The following is a 17,500-nucleotide window of genomic DNA, read 5'->3' as shown; positions in this document are numbered from 1 at the left end:
GCTGCGGTGTCTGCTAACGGCTAGCTTACCTGCGTGACGCACTGCGACACAGTGGCTGTTGCTGCATAGATGCTAATGCTAACACTGGCCTCGCGTGTCTCGTGTTTGGTTTTTGTGTTGTTGTGATTGCGGCTTCAGTGAACTCTCGGTCGATAAGTTGTGATCAGTAACCACCACTCAGGGAAGATTCAACGGGCAGTAGGCACGTTTACAACCAACATGTTTACAACGGACAGGCTCAGACAAGCGACCCTTTGCAGTGTATGTGTGCACTAATGTGTGTGTATCTTTTCCTCCATTGTTTTTTTCCCAACAGACAAAAAAGTGAATAACAATGTCTGATGACGAGGATGTGGCACCTGCTGTTAAGAAGAGTCGGGTTTTCTATGGGAGTCTGGAGGAGAAAGAGAGAGAGCGTCTAAATGCTGAGATGGCGAGCAGCATGGTGACAGGAAGTGATGCTGTTAAGGCAGGGATTGAGGCGGGAAACATAAACATCTCATCAGGTGGGTCACATGCTGTAAACAACAACAGTGTGTTGGTGTCTTCTGACTGTTTCCTGTGATGCCATGCAGGGGAGACACTGGAGATGGAGGAGCGGGTCAGCGAGCGGCAGCAGGAAGCACTTGCCGAGTTTGAACGCCGGCGGAGAGCGCGACAGATCACGGTTTCTACTGATGATGCTGAAGTGAAGGCTGGCCTACGAGCACTTGGAGAGCCAATCACGTTGTTCGGGGAGGGGCCAGCTGACCGACGGGAGAGGTGAGAGAAATCACACATTAATTGAAAATGTGAAAAACATCGTCTGTTAATGTGTAGTTATGGTTCTGTTCAGACTGCGCAGTGTTCTGTCCGTGGTCGGTCCTGATGCTCTGAAGAAGTCCAGAAAAGATGAAGAGAGAGCCAAAAGGTCACGTGATGAGGTTAGTACACACCCCAAACCTTTATGTGCAGCTAAAGAGCTACAGAATGTGACCACAGTGAAGGAGCTTAATGAAAAACAAACGTCATCATGTGTTAAACATTGAATCACAACAATGAATGCCCTTTCTCTCTAAACAACCACAGTGCCAGCAGACATGGTACCACGAAGGCTCTGCCACCCTAAAGAATGCTCGCCTCTGGTTGGCCAGATACTCTCTCCCACGGTGAGAGAGAGTTTCCTTGATCAATTAGGACGTCTTGGTTGTCAGCTGAATTTTTTACTTCACCATAATGAATGCATCAACCGTCACACATAACATTAATTATTGTTTGCTGTATTTGGTCTATCAGGGCGATGAGGCGCCTGGAGGCTGCACGCATTCAGAAAGATGTTGCTGAGGCGACTAAGGTGGTCCGTCAACAGGAGCTGCACAAGAGCCTGCGGGTGAGATGCCATTTTACTATAAACGGAAAGGACTGTAGGCACCGCCAGGCTGTAACCACAAACAAACCTGCACTCTGAGAACAGAGAGTGTTGTGACTGATGAATCTCATGTCATCCCAGCACTAACTTACAACTTCTTTTTCTGCAGAATCTGAACAACTTCTGCAGTCAGATTGGTGATGATCGGCCAATTAGCTTCTGTCACTTCAGCCCCGACTCCAAAATGTTGGCCACCGCGTCATGGTACCAAGCCCCACTTGCTCAGTTAGCATTTGAACAGAATTAGCATTAGCATAGATGGCTGCAACCACAGTTTTGTATCATTGTTTAGCTTACTGGTAGTCACGCACTGCTTGAATTACACATGGAAACCTTTTATTGAAGTTAATGCTAACATACTAATACCCCTCCAGGAGTGGTCTCTGCAAGCTGTGGTCCGTCCCTGACTGCACCCTCATTCGAACACTCAGAGGTGGGTGGAGATTCACACGACTTCATTACAGAATGTAATCTGTTTATTATCAATCATTTTAAACCTCTTTGTCTTTGTGCCTATTTAATAAATCATGCATATTTACTGAAGCTATGACTGGTGTTAAGTGTAGCTTGCTTACTGTCGATTGGTTCAAGGACACAACACCAATGTGGGTGCAGTTGTCTTCCGCCCAGAGGCCGGAGTCTCTCTGACCAAGCAGATGTCAATTTAGCCTCGTGTGCTGCTGATGGATCTGTGAAGCTGTGGAACCTGGAGAGGTAGGACGAAGAGGAGATAGGGGAGCAGGTTCACAGGAAGAGAAGGACGTCACTGACTTTGTGTTTGTATGTCTCTGGTTGCAATAGTGACGAGCCTGTGGCAGACATTGAAGGTCACAGTGATCGAGTGTCTCGCGTAGCCTGGCATCCTTCTGGAAGGTTCCTTGGAACAACCTGGTGAGCACTCGTACTCTGTGGGTGCTAGTACTGTGTGTTGAGTGTACTGATCAGCTGTTTGTGTACAGTTATGATAACTCGTGGCGTCTGTGGGATCTGGAGGTGCAGGAGGAAATCCTTCATCAGGAAGGTCACAGTAAAGGGGTCCATGACCTGAGCTTTCACCCCGACGGCTCGCTGGTTGCTACTGGGTAAATATTCTCTGTACTACAACTCTTGCTACATGTCTGACTGCACTACCGTTTATGCCTCTTCCTAATGCCCTTAAACCAATCGGCTGTCTGATTGTTGGCTTTCAGGGGGCTGGATGCATTCGGCCGAGTGTGGGACCTGCGGACAGGACGCTGTGTGGTTTTCCTGGAGGGACACCTGAAGGAGATCTACAGCCTGCACTTCTCTCCTAATGGGTTAGGCAATCAGACATGAGCACGCACACAGTAACATCATGTTCATGCTGTTGTTGCTAAAATCCGACTGTCTGCTGGCAGGTATCACTTGGCCACAGGAAGTGGGGATAACACATGTAAGGTTTGGGAGCTAAGAAACAGGAAGTGCCTGTACACGGTTCCTGCCCACCAGAACCTGCTGTCTGCTGTCCGCTTTCAACGTAAAAAGAATCAGAACAGTTCTACCCTTTGTCTTTTTGTTTTTAATTTGACTGCAACATAATTTCCTGTCTGTACAGCAACAGATGGTCACTTCCTCTTGACTGGCGCATATGACAATACGGCAAAGGTTTGGAGTCACCCAGGGTGGACGCCACTGAAAACACTTGCTGGACATGAGGGGAAGGTGCTGCTTTGTTGATTAGTCCATGTGAGTGCTGCTGCTGGTTGGTGGGAGACAGCAGCGTTAATCTCAACAGTTTGTTTGTTTTTCAGGTGATGGGTGTTGACGTATCACCTGATGGGAAGCTCATCGCCACTTGCTCCTACGACCGAACCTTCAAACTGTGGCTGTCTGAGTGATGTCACCAGTGATGTCATACAAATTTGTGTTTTAGACTTTTTAAAAAAAAAATTTCAGTTTTTTGAATAAAATTTCATAAAGTGTGGAATTAACATTGATTTATTTTTAACAGTTGTATCGTATATTGTATATATGTTTTTGTTTTATTTATATTATGTTTATATTGTATTGTGTACTAGACTGGTCCAGATGCCTTGTTGTGTACCTCTGGAATGAAGTGTGTGCACTAACTGAGCAGACTGTTCACAGCTGTCAGAAAACATGGAGGCTGCTGCAAAACCACAAAGAAATACTAGTTAGCTATCTAGAAACTGTGAAAGAGGACAGACTGTTGATGTGGTGGGGTATAACATCAGTTTACATTGCCATGGTAACCTGGTGCTGCAGCAGATAGCAGAAAACACCAGGCTACTGGCCAATCAGGGTCTGGGTCAAACCTACAAACAATAGCACTAAATGTTTCCATGGTTACCTGTGATGATCTGGCTGACTGGGCCAGGTGTGCCTAACGACTGGCTAACGACTATGAGTCTGCTGGAGGGGGACAGGTGGACAGTCCATGGTCCTTGCTGTGATCATGTGACTTGGAGTGAAGCTGCTGTATGTGGTAGAAAGATGATGTCTGAGGACTCCACCTCTGTTAAGGGAAGGTTTTTCCAGCTTCACATAGATGCTTCCTGACTCCTCTTTCAAACCACCTTTCCTCCCTGTCTAAAACGTGGACATTGTTGTCCTCAAAGGAGTGTCCTTTATCTCTGAGGTGGAGGTGAACAGCTGAGTCTTGTCCTGAGGAGGTGGCTCTCCTGTGCTGAGCCATTCTTCTGCGGAGTGGTTGTTTAGTTTCTCCAATGTACAGATCAGAGCATTCCTCACTGCAGTGGACTGCATATGTCACATGCTGTGTTTCTCCCCTGGGAGTCTGATCCTTCGGGGCGAACCAGTCTCTGTCTCAGTGTTGTCATCAGTTTGACGTATTATGACCTGGATGACTGAGAATCTTCATCAAGACATCTCCCTGTAGATTTCCTTCAGGTGGAGTAAATTAGTTAATGTTAGTCTGTTTGTTGATTCTTGGTCATCCAGGTCATTTTCATTCAAGAGCTTGAAATTCTTTTCTTAAATATTACTAGTATTAGTAGTAGAGGTAAGCTAGTAACTGCAGTATGATAGTTAAGAACAGGGAGGAGAGGAAGGAGGGGCAGAGATGTTGAGAGTTTTCTCAGACAAGTGTTTGTATGTGACGGAGAATCCACCACAAGCTCACCACACACGAAGAGGAGGACCGAAGAAAACTGGAGAAAAAGAAGAGTTCTGCAAATGGAGGATTTATGCAGCGGCAGTGGTCTGGATCCTCTCTGGGTGAGGCTCTAACACAAAATCTCAAAGCAGGGCAGATTATTACCTACCTGTATCAGCTGTGTCTGTAACTGAAGATTTGTGGCTTTAGGACTGGAACCTTACATGGTACACCTCCAGACCAGACCTCACCCAGTGTTTCCAGCAGACTGTACTAGTGTGGTTCCCCTGCATTTACCTGTGGATCTGGTCTCCTGTGTACCTGCTCTACCTCCAGTTCCGCCCACAGAGAGGCATCATCCTGTTGTCCAAACTGTGTTGCACCAAGACGGTAAGAAAACACAGAACCCGATCGGCTTTGGATCAATCACCAACAATGTAGGCATAAAGCAGCTTGTTGGATTTCTGTCTAACTAGCTCCCACTTGCTCTGACATCATGCAAATATAGACACACGTGGTATCCTGATCTCTGTGGGCTCTGGTTTCATTCACGAGTACATGGTTTTCAGCCTGACCTAATATCTGTTGTAGCTCTTGGGTCTCAGTCTGGCAACCTTCCATCTTCTGGAGATGTTTTACATCCTGGTGAAGAATGAGGAGATTCACAATCACCTGCTCATCCTGCTGGGTCCCCTGATCCGGAGCCTGACTCTGGTACATCATATTTCTTCATGATGTGACAGGTCGGACCTACCTGGTAATGTTTTGTTTCTGTGTCTCTTCAGGTCCTGGCTGTGGTTGTAATCCAGGTGGAGAGAATAAAGGGATGCCGCTCATCTGTCATCCTCTTCTTCTTCTGGACCCTGCTGGTTCTTTGTTCCATTGTTCCTCTGAAAGTCAACATTGAACTGATTATTGATCGGGTATCATTGATTTGTTGTTTAACATTTATACAAAAATGTACCACTGAACTTCTGCATCACCAGAAAGTCAAGGGTTATTAACTAGTTAGACACCACGATAAGTGGATGCCACCCTGTGTTGTCTCACACACATCAACCCATCAAGTGGAAATATGGAGGCACTGCTGGGCTTCTCCCCTCACAGCAGTATTTAGCAGCTCAGTGAGAAGTGAAAGAGTTTCTGGAGGGTATACAGGTCTGAATGTACACTCCTTTGAATGTGTGAAGGCACATGTAAGTGTTAATCATTTCTGACAGAACACTACAAATGTTCTTGCTAATCATAATGAGATTTTCCCAGAAAACAACAGATCAGCTGATTTCGTGATAAATAAAAGACGTTACCAGGATTTCACATCATTTAACTGTAATATTTCACAATAATCTACTGTATTTCTCACATTACAATACTTTACTGTAATATTTACAATATTATACTGATGTTTTCACAGTAAATTACTTTATTACTAAATATTTACACTATAAATACAGATATATTCCTGGTAAATTACTGTGAAAAGTGTAAGTGTATACACTGAGTGTACATATTTATAATCACTGGCAGTTACCCTGTTATTGATGTAGAGCAACTTTAAATGTTCAATTATTTTTGTTTAAATCGAGGCAACTAGAGTTTCAGTTTATTTTTGTTGTTATAATTCAAATGTTCTTTTTTCACGTCAGAAAAGTTATTCCTGTTTTACAGTATTAAAACAGTTCAGGTATATTTCTTCCTGTTTATTGTTGAACTGACCTTTGCGCTGACCTCTGACCTCTTTCAGGGCTTGGCATCCAGCGGTCTTCGTATTGTGGCGTTCTTTGTCTGTTTTTCCTTCCAGCTTGGTGAACTGGTCCTAAGCTGCTTTTCTGACAGCCGACCGGTGTCTGGCAAACACACCCATGTCCGGGTAATTGACTCGCTCCTGTTCCTTCTCTGGTTTCATTTGAATTTGTTGGCAAATTTCATCGAATGTTTTTGCTTCTTAGAATCGGTGTCCAGAGGAGGACGCCTCATTTCTCTCTAAATTTTTCTTCTTCTGGTTCAGCAGGTATGTGGTATGGGTTGTGGTATGAGTTAGTTATTCAGTTGGCTCAGTCTTGATACACAGTTATTGGCCATGCTGCGGCTGTTGCATCATGTTACAGCTGTGTGTTCTGTCACCATCAGCTTACTGATCCAAGGTCACCGGCGCCCCCTGCAAGCTGCAGATCTGTGGTCTTTGCGGGATCAGGACTCATCGATCCGCATTATGACAGATTTGGAGAAGTTCTGGACTCTTAACAACAAAAAGCTGCAGTATGGCATTTAATGTTTATCTTTGAAATCAGTTCGTATTTAACCTGATTCACCACATGACATGATGTTTTGTTGTCCTCCAGGTCTCAGTTCAGCTATGGCGATTCTGTGGTACCAACAGAAAAAACACAATTGCTGAGGAAGAACAGGAGGGGCCGGGGCCAAGGGCTATTTCTCCTGTGTGCTCTGGGGAGAAGTTTCGGACCGTACTTCCTGCGTGGGTCTCTCTGTCTCCTCTTCCATGATGCCTTCATGTTTGCTGTGCCACAAGTGCTCAGGTGAATGTTAGAGGTCAGAGCCCATTGTCACCATAAGTCTATAAGTTATATACGCTGCATGTATAATATTCACTGCTACAGTGGTAGTAAAACATGCTGTTTAATTCAAATTGAACAGATCTTTTTTTAAATAAAAACACAAAAGATGCTGCTGCAGCTTAGAGCAATGTTGAAACTCTTGGATAAATGAATGAATTGAAAACTTGTTGTTCTCCACAGACTAATCTCTGCCGTGGTTTGTTGTTCACTGTTTGTTTTTCATTGTGACTTGGTGTTGTCAGTGCACTACTGGGCTTCATGCATGATAAAGATGCTGCAGTGTGGAAGGGGTTCCTGTTCGCCTTCTTGCTCTTCCTGCTGTCCTGTTTGCAGTCTGTCCTTCATCATCAGTACATGTTTTACTGCTTCACGGTAGGAATGAGGCTGAAGACTGCTGTCATGGGCCTCGTATACAGGAAGGTAGACACTTCAGTCTTAGTAATCCTCTGGAAACTTACTGAACTGAAAAAAACATGTTTTATTTATTCAGATTGCGATCCTGTGTTTAAATCCTTAGAGCCTAGTGATGAGCAGTGAAGCTCGGCGACACTGTACTTTGGGAGAAATCATTACCCTGGTCTCTGCTGACACTCAGAAGCTCATGGATGTTGTGGTGTATTTTAACAGTGTTTGGACAGCTCCCATTGAGATTGCTCTCTGCTTCTACTTCCTGTGGCAGGTAAACATAGCACCCAATGTCATGTTTGTTTGGTAAACGTAATGTTGGTAGATATCTCCACAGCTAGTCTTCGTCTCTGGTTCCTTGGTTTAGTCACACCAAGGGTGACCAATTCTCTCTGATGTTATTTCCACTGACAGCTCTTCTTTTGTTTCTGGTGTTTTTATGTTGTTCCACATTCACATTGCCGAGCACGTCCCTTACTGTGTAAAGACAGCCTTTCTGTAAATATAAATGATTGATTGACAGCTCCTGGGCCCACCTGCTCTCGCTGGTCTCACTGCAGTTGTCCTGATTTTCCCTCTAAATGGGTTCATCGCTAAAATGAGAAGCAAACTGCAGGTGAGAGAACAGCTTCTCTGCTGAATTTAGGTGACAGTGTTTTCTTTAATGTTCTGCCATCTGCCCTGGTCAGGAGGTTCAGATGAAGTTCACAGATGATCGGATCAAACTCATGAATGAGATCTTAGGCGGGGTCAAGATCCTGAAGTTTTACTCTTGGGAGGAAGCTTTCTTGCACAGAGTCAACATCCAGCGAGATGGCGAACTCAATGCCTTGAAAGCATCTCAAATCCTTTACTCTGTTTCTCTGGCTTCCTTCAACTCCTCCTCCTTCCTGGTGAGACTCAGTATACATCTGTTGGACTTAAGTCCATCATTGATCAGCTGTGTTGGTAGTGAAGTTGAGATTTTCACCATGACTGTGTTCTTGACCACATACTATCACCAGTGCAGGGCAACCTTTTTGAGCTAAATACCATATTGTATTATATATTATGACTTTGATGTGAACTTGTTTTGTATTTAAAAAAATGTTGCACATGCACATTGTTCTTCTAATTTTCTGTCCTCCTATAACAGATCGCCTTATCTGTGTTTGGAGTCTACGTGCTGATTGATGAGCAAAATGTTCTGGATGCTCAGAAAGTCTTTGTGTCACTTGCTCTAATTAACATCCTGAAAACTCCTCTAAGTCAGCTTCCCTTCGCCATGAGCACTACCTTGCAGGCAAGTCTACCCAGAAACCTCTGTCCACCAATCAGCATCCACAAGTCACAGTAAAGCCCTAGTGAAGGTTAAGCTGATGCTGTCATTTTAAAAAGTTTGAAGGTGTATAAAGTGAAAATTGTTTATAGAAACTGAGTTGATTCCAAAGACCTTCAAAGATCAGTAGATCAAGCTTTGATGAAAAAAAGGCAAAAGCTGCTTCAGCATAAATGACTCCATCACCTGTGATGAACTGGGAAGACATGCATCATGGGCGATGAGGTTTCATTTACAGTGGTTGGTGACAATCCTAGCAGTGTGTGCAAAAAGATGTCCTGCAGTTTGTCTGAACACAATGTTCAGGCCCGTGGAAGAGCACATGAGAGAGAAGCTATAGTAAATGACATCATTTTATGTGTATTTAAAACAATCCATAGACTAAAAATCTATTGTCTCTTTTTATTTTTCTATGATGGATCCATCTGGCATGAACAGGCCATTGTCTCTCTCAGACGTCTTGGACACTTCCTGAGTCAAGATGAGCTGAAGCCTGATAATATGGAGAGCCTTCCTTATAGCACTGGTATAAAAAACACAGTTGTTAGCCTAGCTTACCACAAAGACTGAAAGCAGTGTAAGACTAAATATATGTATTTTGTATGTCTGGAAAGAGCCTGTTGGAGCCATGTTTGTCAAAACGGAACCAATAAGTGCCATGTTTTGTCCTCAGTTGGAGATGGTGTGGTAATCCAAGATGGGGTCTTTGCCTGGTCCTGTACTGGGCCACCATGTCTGCAGAGGATCAACATGAAGGTGAAGACAGGTTCTTTAGTGGCCATAGTTGGCCATGTTGGATCTGGAAAGTCATCTCTGCTGTCAGCCATATTAGGAGAGATGGACAGAAGGAATGGCTTTGTCTCCATTGAGGTGCAAACAAACTTCTTGTTTTTCTTATTCTGTAATTCATGTCAGACCAAAGTTACATTTGTTAAGATACAACAGCAGTGCTCACAGTCAGAACATATATATGTCATATGTATGTCAACACAAAGCTGGCCTGGTTCAGTTCAAATCAAACTTTATTTATATAGCGCCTATCATACAAACTTTAAACAGGTAATTAGTAAGAGGATATGCCATTAAACAGCAGAAATGTGTACATCACCTTGCCGTCTGTTGTCGCAGTTACTAAATCTGTGTTGCATCTCAGAGTACTTGCTGCATCATTAATTATGTACTACAGGCAGCACTGTGTTCATGTGGGTAATGTATATGTCAGTGAAAACAGGACTACTGAAGGAAAACCTGGCCACGGACAAGTTACATTAAAAACAACATAAAAACCGAGCAGATTGTGAGTGTGCTCTGCTCTGCTCTGCAGGGTTCAGTGGCCTATGTCCCCCAGCAGGCCTGGGTCCAGAATGCCACTCTAAAGGACAACATTTTGTTTGGTGAAGAGAGGAAAGAGAGCTGGTACCACCGAGTGCTGGAAGCCTGCGCTCTGCTACCCGACCTGGATATCCTGCCTGCAGGAGACAGCACAGAGATCGGAGAAAAAGTACCAAAAATGCCTCTACTTCAGAGTTCTGTCCAGAGCCAAGCTGAGATGAGTTTTAACTATTTCTCAGTGATTTGTTTAATGGTTGGTAACATATTTGGCTGCAGGGTCTAAAACCTGTCAGGGGGGCAGAAGCAGCGGGTGAATCTTGCTCGGGCTGTGTATAGGCAGTCAGATGTTTACCTTCTGGATGACCCGCTGTCAGCCGTTGATGCTCATGTAGGACAACACATCTTTGACCGAGTGATTGGACCTCAAGGACTCCTCAAAGACAAGGTGAGACCTCTTTACAGAAAGTTTGAATAGAGCATTATTTCTAGTGATGAATGGACCAACAGCCTTACTCTTAATCAGTTGTGAAACTCCTGCTAACTAACCCAGCACATGTAGTGACAAGAGTTCCACATAGAGGGGCCAAAATGAAACTGGGCTGGTTTAACCAGTGCTGTTTAATTCCTGTGTGTTTCTTATTCTCTTTGTCGGTCAAACCTAGTAACAAGTGTGTTATGTGTCTCTCTATGTGTGGGTGTGTGTTTCAGACTCGAGTGCTGGTGACTCATGGCCTTGGCTTCCTATCCAAAGCAGACCTAGTCCTGGTTATGGAGGAGGGTCAGATCTCTGAAATGGGCTCCTACATGGACCTGATGGACAGAAAGGGAGCTTTTGCTAAATTAATCCACACCTTTACTGGAACCCAGCACAGAGAGAGCACCACTCTCAAAGAGAAAAGTAAGAAATGTAAAGTAAAACCTTAAGAGAGAGACAGGACAGAGAGGATGAAGGAGAGATGAGGAGAAGAAGAGGGAGACAGGACAGAGAGGATGAAGGAGAGAGAGGAGAAGAAGAGGGAGACAGGACAGAGAGGATGAAGGAGAGAGAGAGAGAGGAGAAGAGGGTAGACAGGGACAGAGAGGATGAAGTGTGAGAGAGGAGAGAGGAGAAGAGGGAGGACAGGACAGAGGAGGATGAAGGAGGGAGAGAGAGGTAGAGAAGAAGAGGTGAGACAGGACAGAGAGGATGGAGGAGAGAGAGAGGAGAAGAGAGGGAGACAGGACGAGAGGATGAAGGAGAGAGAGGAGAGAGAGGGAGAGAGGACAGAGAGGAGAGGAGAGAGAGAGGACAGGAGAGGATTAGATAGGATGAAGGAGAGAGAAGAGGAGGAAGAAGGAGGGAGTACAGGACAGATGGAGGATGAAGGATGAGAGAGAGAGGGAGAGGGAGACAGGACGATGATGATGAAAGGAGGGAGAGAGGATAAGAAGGAGAAGAAGAGGGAGACAGGGACAGAGAGGATGAAGGAGAGAGAGAGAGAGAGGAGAAGAGGGAGACAGGACAGAGAGGGAATGAAGGAGAGAGAGATGAGAGAGAAGAAGAGGGAGACAGGAACAGAGAGGATTAAGGAGAGAGGAGGAAGAAGAGGGAGACAGGACAGATGAGGAATGAATGGAGAGAGATAGAAATAGGGAGACAAAAACTACATAAAGTGAAGTATTGCACAAAACACAGTTAATGATCAACGAATCACTAATAATTAATATAATCTGAATGCTGAAAAAGATCATAACTTTTTGCAATTCATCATTCGCGTTTCATTCAGTTATTTTTTGTCATCACGGTTAATTTTTACAACAGGGGCACCATGTTCAGTTCCTGACTGTTTGACGATTCCAATAAAGTTTTCGAGACATGAAAATGAAAGAAAACAATCTTATCCTTTTACCCATTCATTTAGTCCTGAGTCATCGAAATGATGTTTTTTGTGGTGATTCTATTTCCAGGCAGCAGAAGGTCAGTGTCTCGCCTCAGTATGACAGATTTTTTCTATTGATCTCTCTCAGGAACAACTAATCAGGTACAAGCACAGATGAAACAGCCTCACCACACTTAACAATGAAGAAGTTGTATGAAGTTTATTTAGGTGTGTGTGTATTGTGTCTGTGTTCAGCTGTGATATGAGCAGCGCCAGTGTTAAGATGATGGAAGTTGTTGATGAGGACTTGGATGCTGAGGATGCAGGGAAACTTACAGAAGCAGACAAGGTTACACTGGAAGAGTGAGTCCTTCTTGTCATTGATCACATTTTGCCTATGAAAATATCTAATATATTTTATATAATATTTAATGGGGTGAAGAAGCCATATCTACACAGATTTAAAGTGGCTGTTGAAGTAAACTCATGTTCTCAGTCATCCAGGTCATATCCGTAGACGATTGAAGCACGGCCTCTGGACTTGTAGAGTTTTGTTGAAGACATTTCGCTGGTCTACCAAGCAGCTCCCATCAGTTCTTTAATATTGTTTTGTGAGTTGTACCCAGACCCATCCACCACATATAAACCATGTTTCCCCCACCAAACAGAACTGATGAAGCGGCTTCGAGAAGCAGAGAAATGTCTTCAAGAAAACTCTACAAGTCCAGACGCCTTGCTTCAATCGTCTCAAACTCATGGAACATATAAAGTGTTGTTTCTTGCTGTTCTTTTCTGCCAGCTGTGATGAACAACCAGGCAGTTTGTGGGATTAATTAAGCTATTCTGCTGTTGTCAGGTGAAGCTGCAGATGTACAGAGAGTACTTCAGGACCATTGGCCTGACCTTCATCATGACCATCATTTTCCTCTGTGCCTTCCAACAGGCCGCCTCATTGTCCTACAACTATTGGCTGAGCCTGTGGGCCGATGAGCCATGCATCAATGGCACACAGAGTGACCAAGTGCTAAACTGAGCGTTGTTTGCAGCACTCGGCTTCACTCAGGGTCGGTCAAAGAGTCGTTCATACCATTAAAGATACATGCCCTACTATCGATCTATACTGCCAGTCTAGTCATACATTTCCAGTTTTTATGTAGTTTTAGGCAACATTTCCCTCATGCATTTCGTATATTCATTATACCTTACACCTGCATTAAGATTTTGCCAGCGGACAGTGTTTGTGGATCTTGTTTCAGAAAATAGAAACACTGACTGATTTGGCTCGACCATGGCTCACATGCAGCAGTATTCTGTTTTTTTATTGAAGAACTCTAGGTAGCGTAACTAGGTTTCTGAAAACCAGTGGATTCAATTCAATTCAATTCAATTCAGTTTTATTTATATAGTGCATTTTACAATCAAAAATTGTCTCAAAAGCGGTCACAGAAACTCAGAGCGTGAGACCCAGAACCTGAATTTTGTTGTCTTGTTTATGTAAGGGAAACGAGATGCTGGTGTTTATATGTCCAGAACATTTCACCAGGGGCATAAATCCACTGCACCTTTGAGACAGAATTGTGACTAAAAACCAACTGCAGTTTGTGGTTTGTTTTTTCAGGGATGGCCATGTTCGGTACAAACTCTTGCCATTGCTCTTGGTGGGATTGTTGCATCACGCATCTTCATTGCTGATCTACTCCACAGCGTACTGCACTCACCTATGTCCTTCTTTGAAGTGACACCCAGTGGAAACCTCCTAAACCCCGCTTTTCTAAAGAGAATTGACGCAATTGACTGCATGATTCCTGATGGGCTGAAGATGATGCTAGGCTACTTGTTCAAGCTGGTGGAAGTTTGCATCATTGTGTTGTTGGCCACTCCCTTACAGGGCTAGTCCTCCTTCCTCTCACATGTGTCTACATCTTCATACAGGTAAAGTTTTCTCCTTGTTGTCTCTCAGGTTTATTCTGTTTATTCTGTCAAGTTGTGTTCTGCTCATCAGAGTTTCTACGTGGCCTCGTCGTGTCAGCTGCGACGTCTGGAGGCAGTGAGGTCTCTCACCCATCTACAGTCACTTCAATGAGACTGTGCAGGGAGCAGCTATCATTCGAGCCTTTGGTGAACAGAGACGCTTTGTCCTGCAGGCTGACCGTCAGATCGACAGCAACCAGGAAGCTTACTTTCCGCGCTTTGTTGCCACCAGGTTCATGTCACCTACAGTCACACACTTTACTTTACTGTAGCTTGTTATGTCTGATATTTAAGACATAAATATGGTCGGTTTGTTCCAGTCTGCTTTGGCTGACAGGTGGGTCACAGGAGAAGTGTGCTGAGGTAAAGGGGTGATGCTACAGTGACTTCACATTTCTGTCAGATATACATAATGTTTAGTGTATTTAGATAGGACAGGCAGATATTGTACATGTTTTGTCTTTTGTGTGTGTTGTCAGGTGGTTGGCAGTGAATCTTGAATTTTTGGGGAATCTGTTGGTTTTGGCTGCAGCCATATTTTCAGTACAAAGTCGAAATGAACTCACCCCTGGCGTCGTGGGATTGACTGTGTCTCATTCTCTTCAGGTTGTGTGTCCATTTAATATATTTTATTAGAAACAATAAACTGTTCTTTGGAAGTTTAAAAATAACTGACGTGTTCATACCTCAGGTAAAGAATCCGCTGCAGAATTAAAATGTGGGTCACCTGCATAACAAATGAAACAATGAAGCTGCAGGTAGTTAATAGAAGCATTTGTTATGCAGGTGACAGGAATTTCTCAGCTGGATTTGTTCGATCCTGACTGATGTGGAAAACAACATAGTGTCAGTAGAGAGAGTCAAAGAATATGACAACACACCTAAAGAGGTGAGCATGACAGTGAGGTAGGGTTTATGCAAGTGACAGGTCTTGCCTGCTGGAAGAGAGTGTCCTTTTAACTTGTTTATGGAACTGTTATTCAGCCCTTCTGACTGTGATGTCTTCAAAGGCACCGTGGACTCTGGATGGGCTGTGTTCTGCCAGCAGCCTGGCCGACCACAGGAACCATCCAGTTCCAAGACTATGGACTGCAGTACCCGCAAAGGTCTAGAATGGGCATTAAAGAACATCTCAGTCAGTATCCTAAACAGAGAAAAGGTTAGTATAGAAACTGAAACTTGTCATGCCTCTATGAATAACAGTAATAATAATACAAAATACAGATGTGATAAATATTAAAAAAACAGTCCAAAGCTTTTACCTTCCCCAGTTAATACAATTGCATATGACGTATACGAGATGTTATTAAAGTATTCAAGGCTTCTGTGCTAAAAAAAGTACGATTGATCAGGTGGGGATTGTCGGAAGAACGGAGCTGGAAAGTCATCCCTGCTTTAGGAATCTTCAGGATTCTGGAGGCAGCAAAAGGACAAATCTTAATCGATGGGGTAAACATTGCTGAGATTGGCCTTCATGATCTCAGATCAAGAATCACCATTATTCCCCAGGTTAGTAGGCCAAATAATGTTGATGTGAGATTAACATACAGCATGTAGTTTATTTTGATTTGGTGTTTATTATATACTACGGAACAACGTGACAACAGTGTGCTAAATGATATATATAATATAGAATATCAACTTTAAAGCAAGTCATCATCTATAGATTTACGTGTTGAATCTAGGTGATGGCCTTTGCCTCACGTCACACTAAAGTTGTGAAACCTTTCATGTCCAGGACCCAGTACTGTTTTCTGGCTCTCTAAGGATGAACCTGGACCCATTTGAAACCTGTTCTGATGATGATCTGTGGAAAGCTCTGAAACTGGCTCACCTCAGCAGCTTTGTATCAGCGCTACCACAAAAACTGAACCATCAGTGCTGTGAGGGGGGAGAGAACTTCAGGTAGCGCCAATAAACACACCTGGACTTGGTCAATTTAATCATTTCCCACATGCACCTGGGTCTGACACTTGAGTATACTTGTGTGTGTGTTGGGGTTGGGCTTTATCACACATTGGCCAACTGCACAAGATACCATATGTGGCACTTCAGGATGTGCACGTGCAAACACACATTGACAAATTGTTTTAAGGAATAGTGATGAAACTGATGAGCTGATTTTGTCTGCAGTGTTGGTCAGCGGCAGCTGCTGTGTTTGGCAAGAGCTCTCTTGAGAAAGAGCAGAATCCTGGTCTTGGATGAAGCCACAGCAGCTGTGGATCTGAGAACTGACCAGCTGATTCAGTCTACAATTCGGGTGCAGTTTGATGACTGCACAGTGCTAACCATAGCTCACCGCCTGAACACCATCATGGATTACACCAGGTACCAATTTACTGCTGACTCTGTTTTTCTTTTAGAGACAGCCACAGTTTCAAAGTTCATATAATAATATAAAGAAATCTTTAGTTTTATTGTGTCTGTATAAGATTATATTAACTCAAACAGCAAAAAGGAATGAAATAATAATCATCTGTGGTGAAGCATAAAACACACAAACACATAAATATTGTTTGTATTTGTTTGTTTTGTTTTTTGTGTGAGTTAAAATAAAAAAATTCCAAATCTCAACAGCTCATAGAGGAGAGAACAGAGCAGTGCCATCTTGTGGTGATTTTGAGAATTTCAACCTGCTTGCACTGCCCCTGCAAATGTGTTAATTATTATTTTTAAGTTCTCATTTTTTTAGTCATGAAGTGCTGGTCATCATACAGCAGTAGGTAACTTCAGTAATAAATATAAGTTTTAAATGGAGTGTCAGTTGTACTCGAGCGTTTGTACAGGTGAATGGTAAACTTTGGTTTGGATTTTATAACCACATTCTCTGTGTTGTTTGACTTAATCCAGCCTCCTCTGTGTGTTGGCAGGGTCATTGTAATGGATCAAGGTTTCATTGTGGAGATGGATTCCCCCTCTCAGCTCATGTCCCTGCAGGGGTTACTTTTATCAGATGTGTGTTGAAGCTGGTTTGGCTTAATATAACTTTATAAACAAGCTGTACTGAGGCTGAACATATGTAGATTGATATGTAAGAGTTAAATAACTTGTAATATCTTAGGTTTAAATACTTGTGTGTGTCTATATATATATTATATACACACTGTATATGAGGTATAAATCATTTTGAAGGTTAACTAATATTCAGCCCTTTTTTCCATAGTAAACTGGATGGTTGAGTTTAAATGTTGTCACTTTACATTTTATAATGTATTACACAGTCTATTCAGCTTTGTAGTTCATTTAAAGTGTTTGTACACCAAAAGATGCTGCTCATGTGCAGAATTTTTTCCCCACAGTGGCTTATTTTTCAGTTTGTGTCATTGAATAATCTAGATGTCCGTTAATGAGTTATTAAATCCTTTTAAACAATAATTTCTTTCTTGAAATGTCAGTTAAATAAAAGGTACTTGCCTTTTGTTATCTTCACACCAAGTGAGAGGCTATTAATCAGAAATAGGTGTTTGTGTATGAGTGCAGTCTGCCTTGTTTTTTTGTTGGGGTGAACTGAAGATCGATGACCTCTGAACTGAA

General features: G+C 43.2%; 1 protein-coding gene and 1 pseudogene across 1 annotated transcript in view; both read left to right on the top strand.

The window, feature by feature from the left end:
- LOC114429486 (U4/U6 small nuclear ribonucleoprotein Prp4-like) overlaps positions 1-3,360 on the top strand; it is a 3,568-nt gene extending 208 nt beyond the window's left edge. Inside the window, 15 exon segments of the mRNA XM_028398295.1 lie at positions 317-506; positions 576-762; positions 836-923; positions 1,069-1,148; positions 1,276-1,369; positions 1,518-1,612; positions 1,783-1,841; positions 2,000-2,050; positions 2,053-2,122; positions 2,210-2,299; positions 2,368-2,490; positions 2,599-2,706; positions 2,788-2,906; positions 2,985-3,091; positions 3,181-3,360. Coding sequence (XP_028254096.1) covers positions 335-506; positions 576-762; positions 836-923; positions 1,069-1,148; positions 1,276-1,369; positions 1,518-1,612; positions 1,783-1,841; positions 2,000-2,050; positions 2,053-2,122; positions 2,210-2,299; positions 2,368-2,490; positions 2,599-2,706; positions 2,788-2,906; positions 2,985-3,091; positions 3,181-3,267 — 1,530 coding nt within the window. The 5' untranslated portion in view covers positions 317-334 and the 3' untranslated portion in view covers positions 3,268-3,360.
- Positions 3,361-4,585: 1,225 nt separating this feature from the next.
- On the top strand, positions 4,586-16,946 carry LOC114429478 (multidrug resistance-associated protein 1-like; annotated as a pseudogene).
- The last annotated feature ends 554 nt before the right edge of the window (positions 16,947-17,500 follow it).

The sequence above is a fragment of the Parambassis ranga genome, unplaced genomic scaffold (assembly GCF_900634625.1).
Source record: "Parambassis ranga unplaced genomic scaffold, fParRan2.1 scaffold_140_arrow_ctg1, whole genome shotgun sequence".
NCBI classification, from domain to species: Eukaryota; Metazoa; Chordata; class Actinopteri; family Ambassidae; genus Parambassis; species Parambassis ranga.
This window is presented reverse-complemented; position numbering and strand designations above follow the sequence as displayed.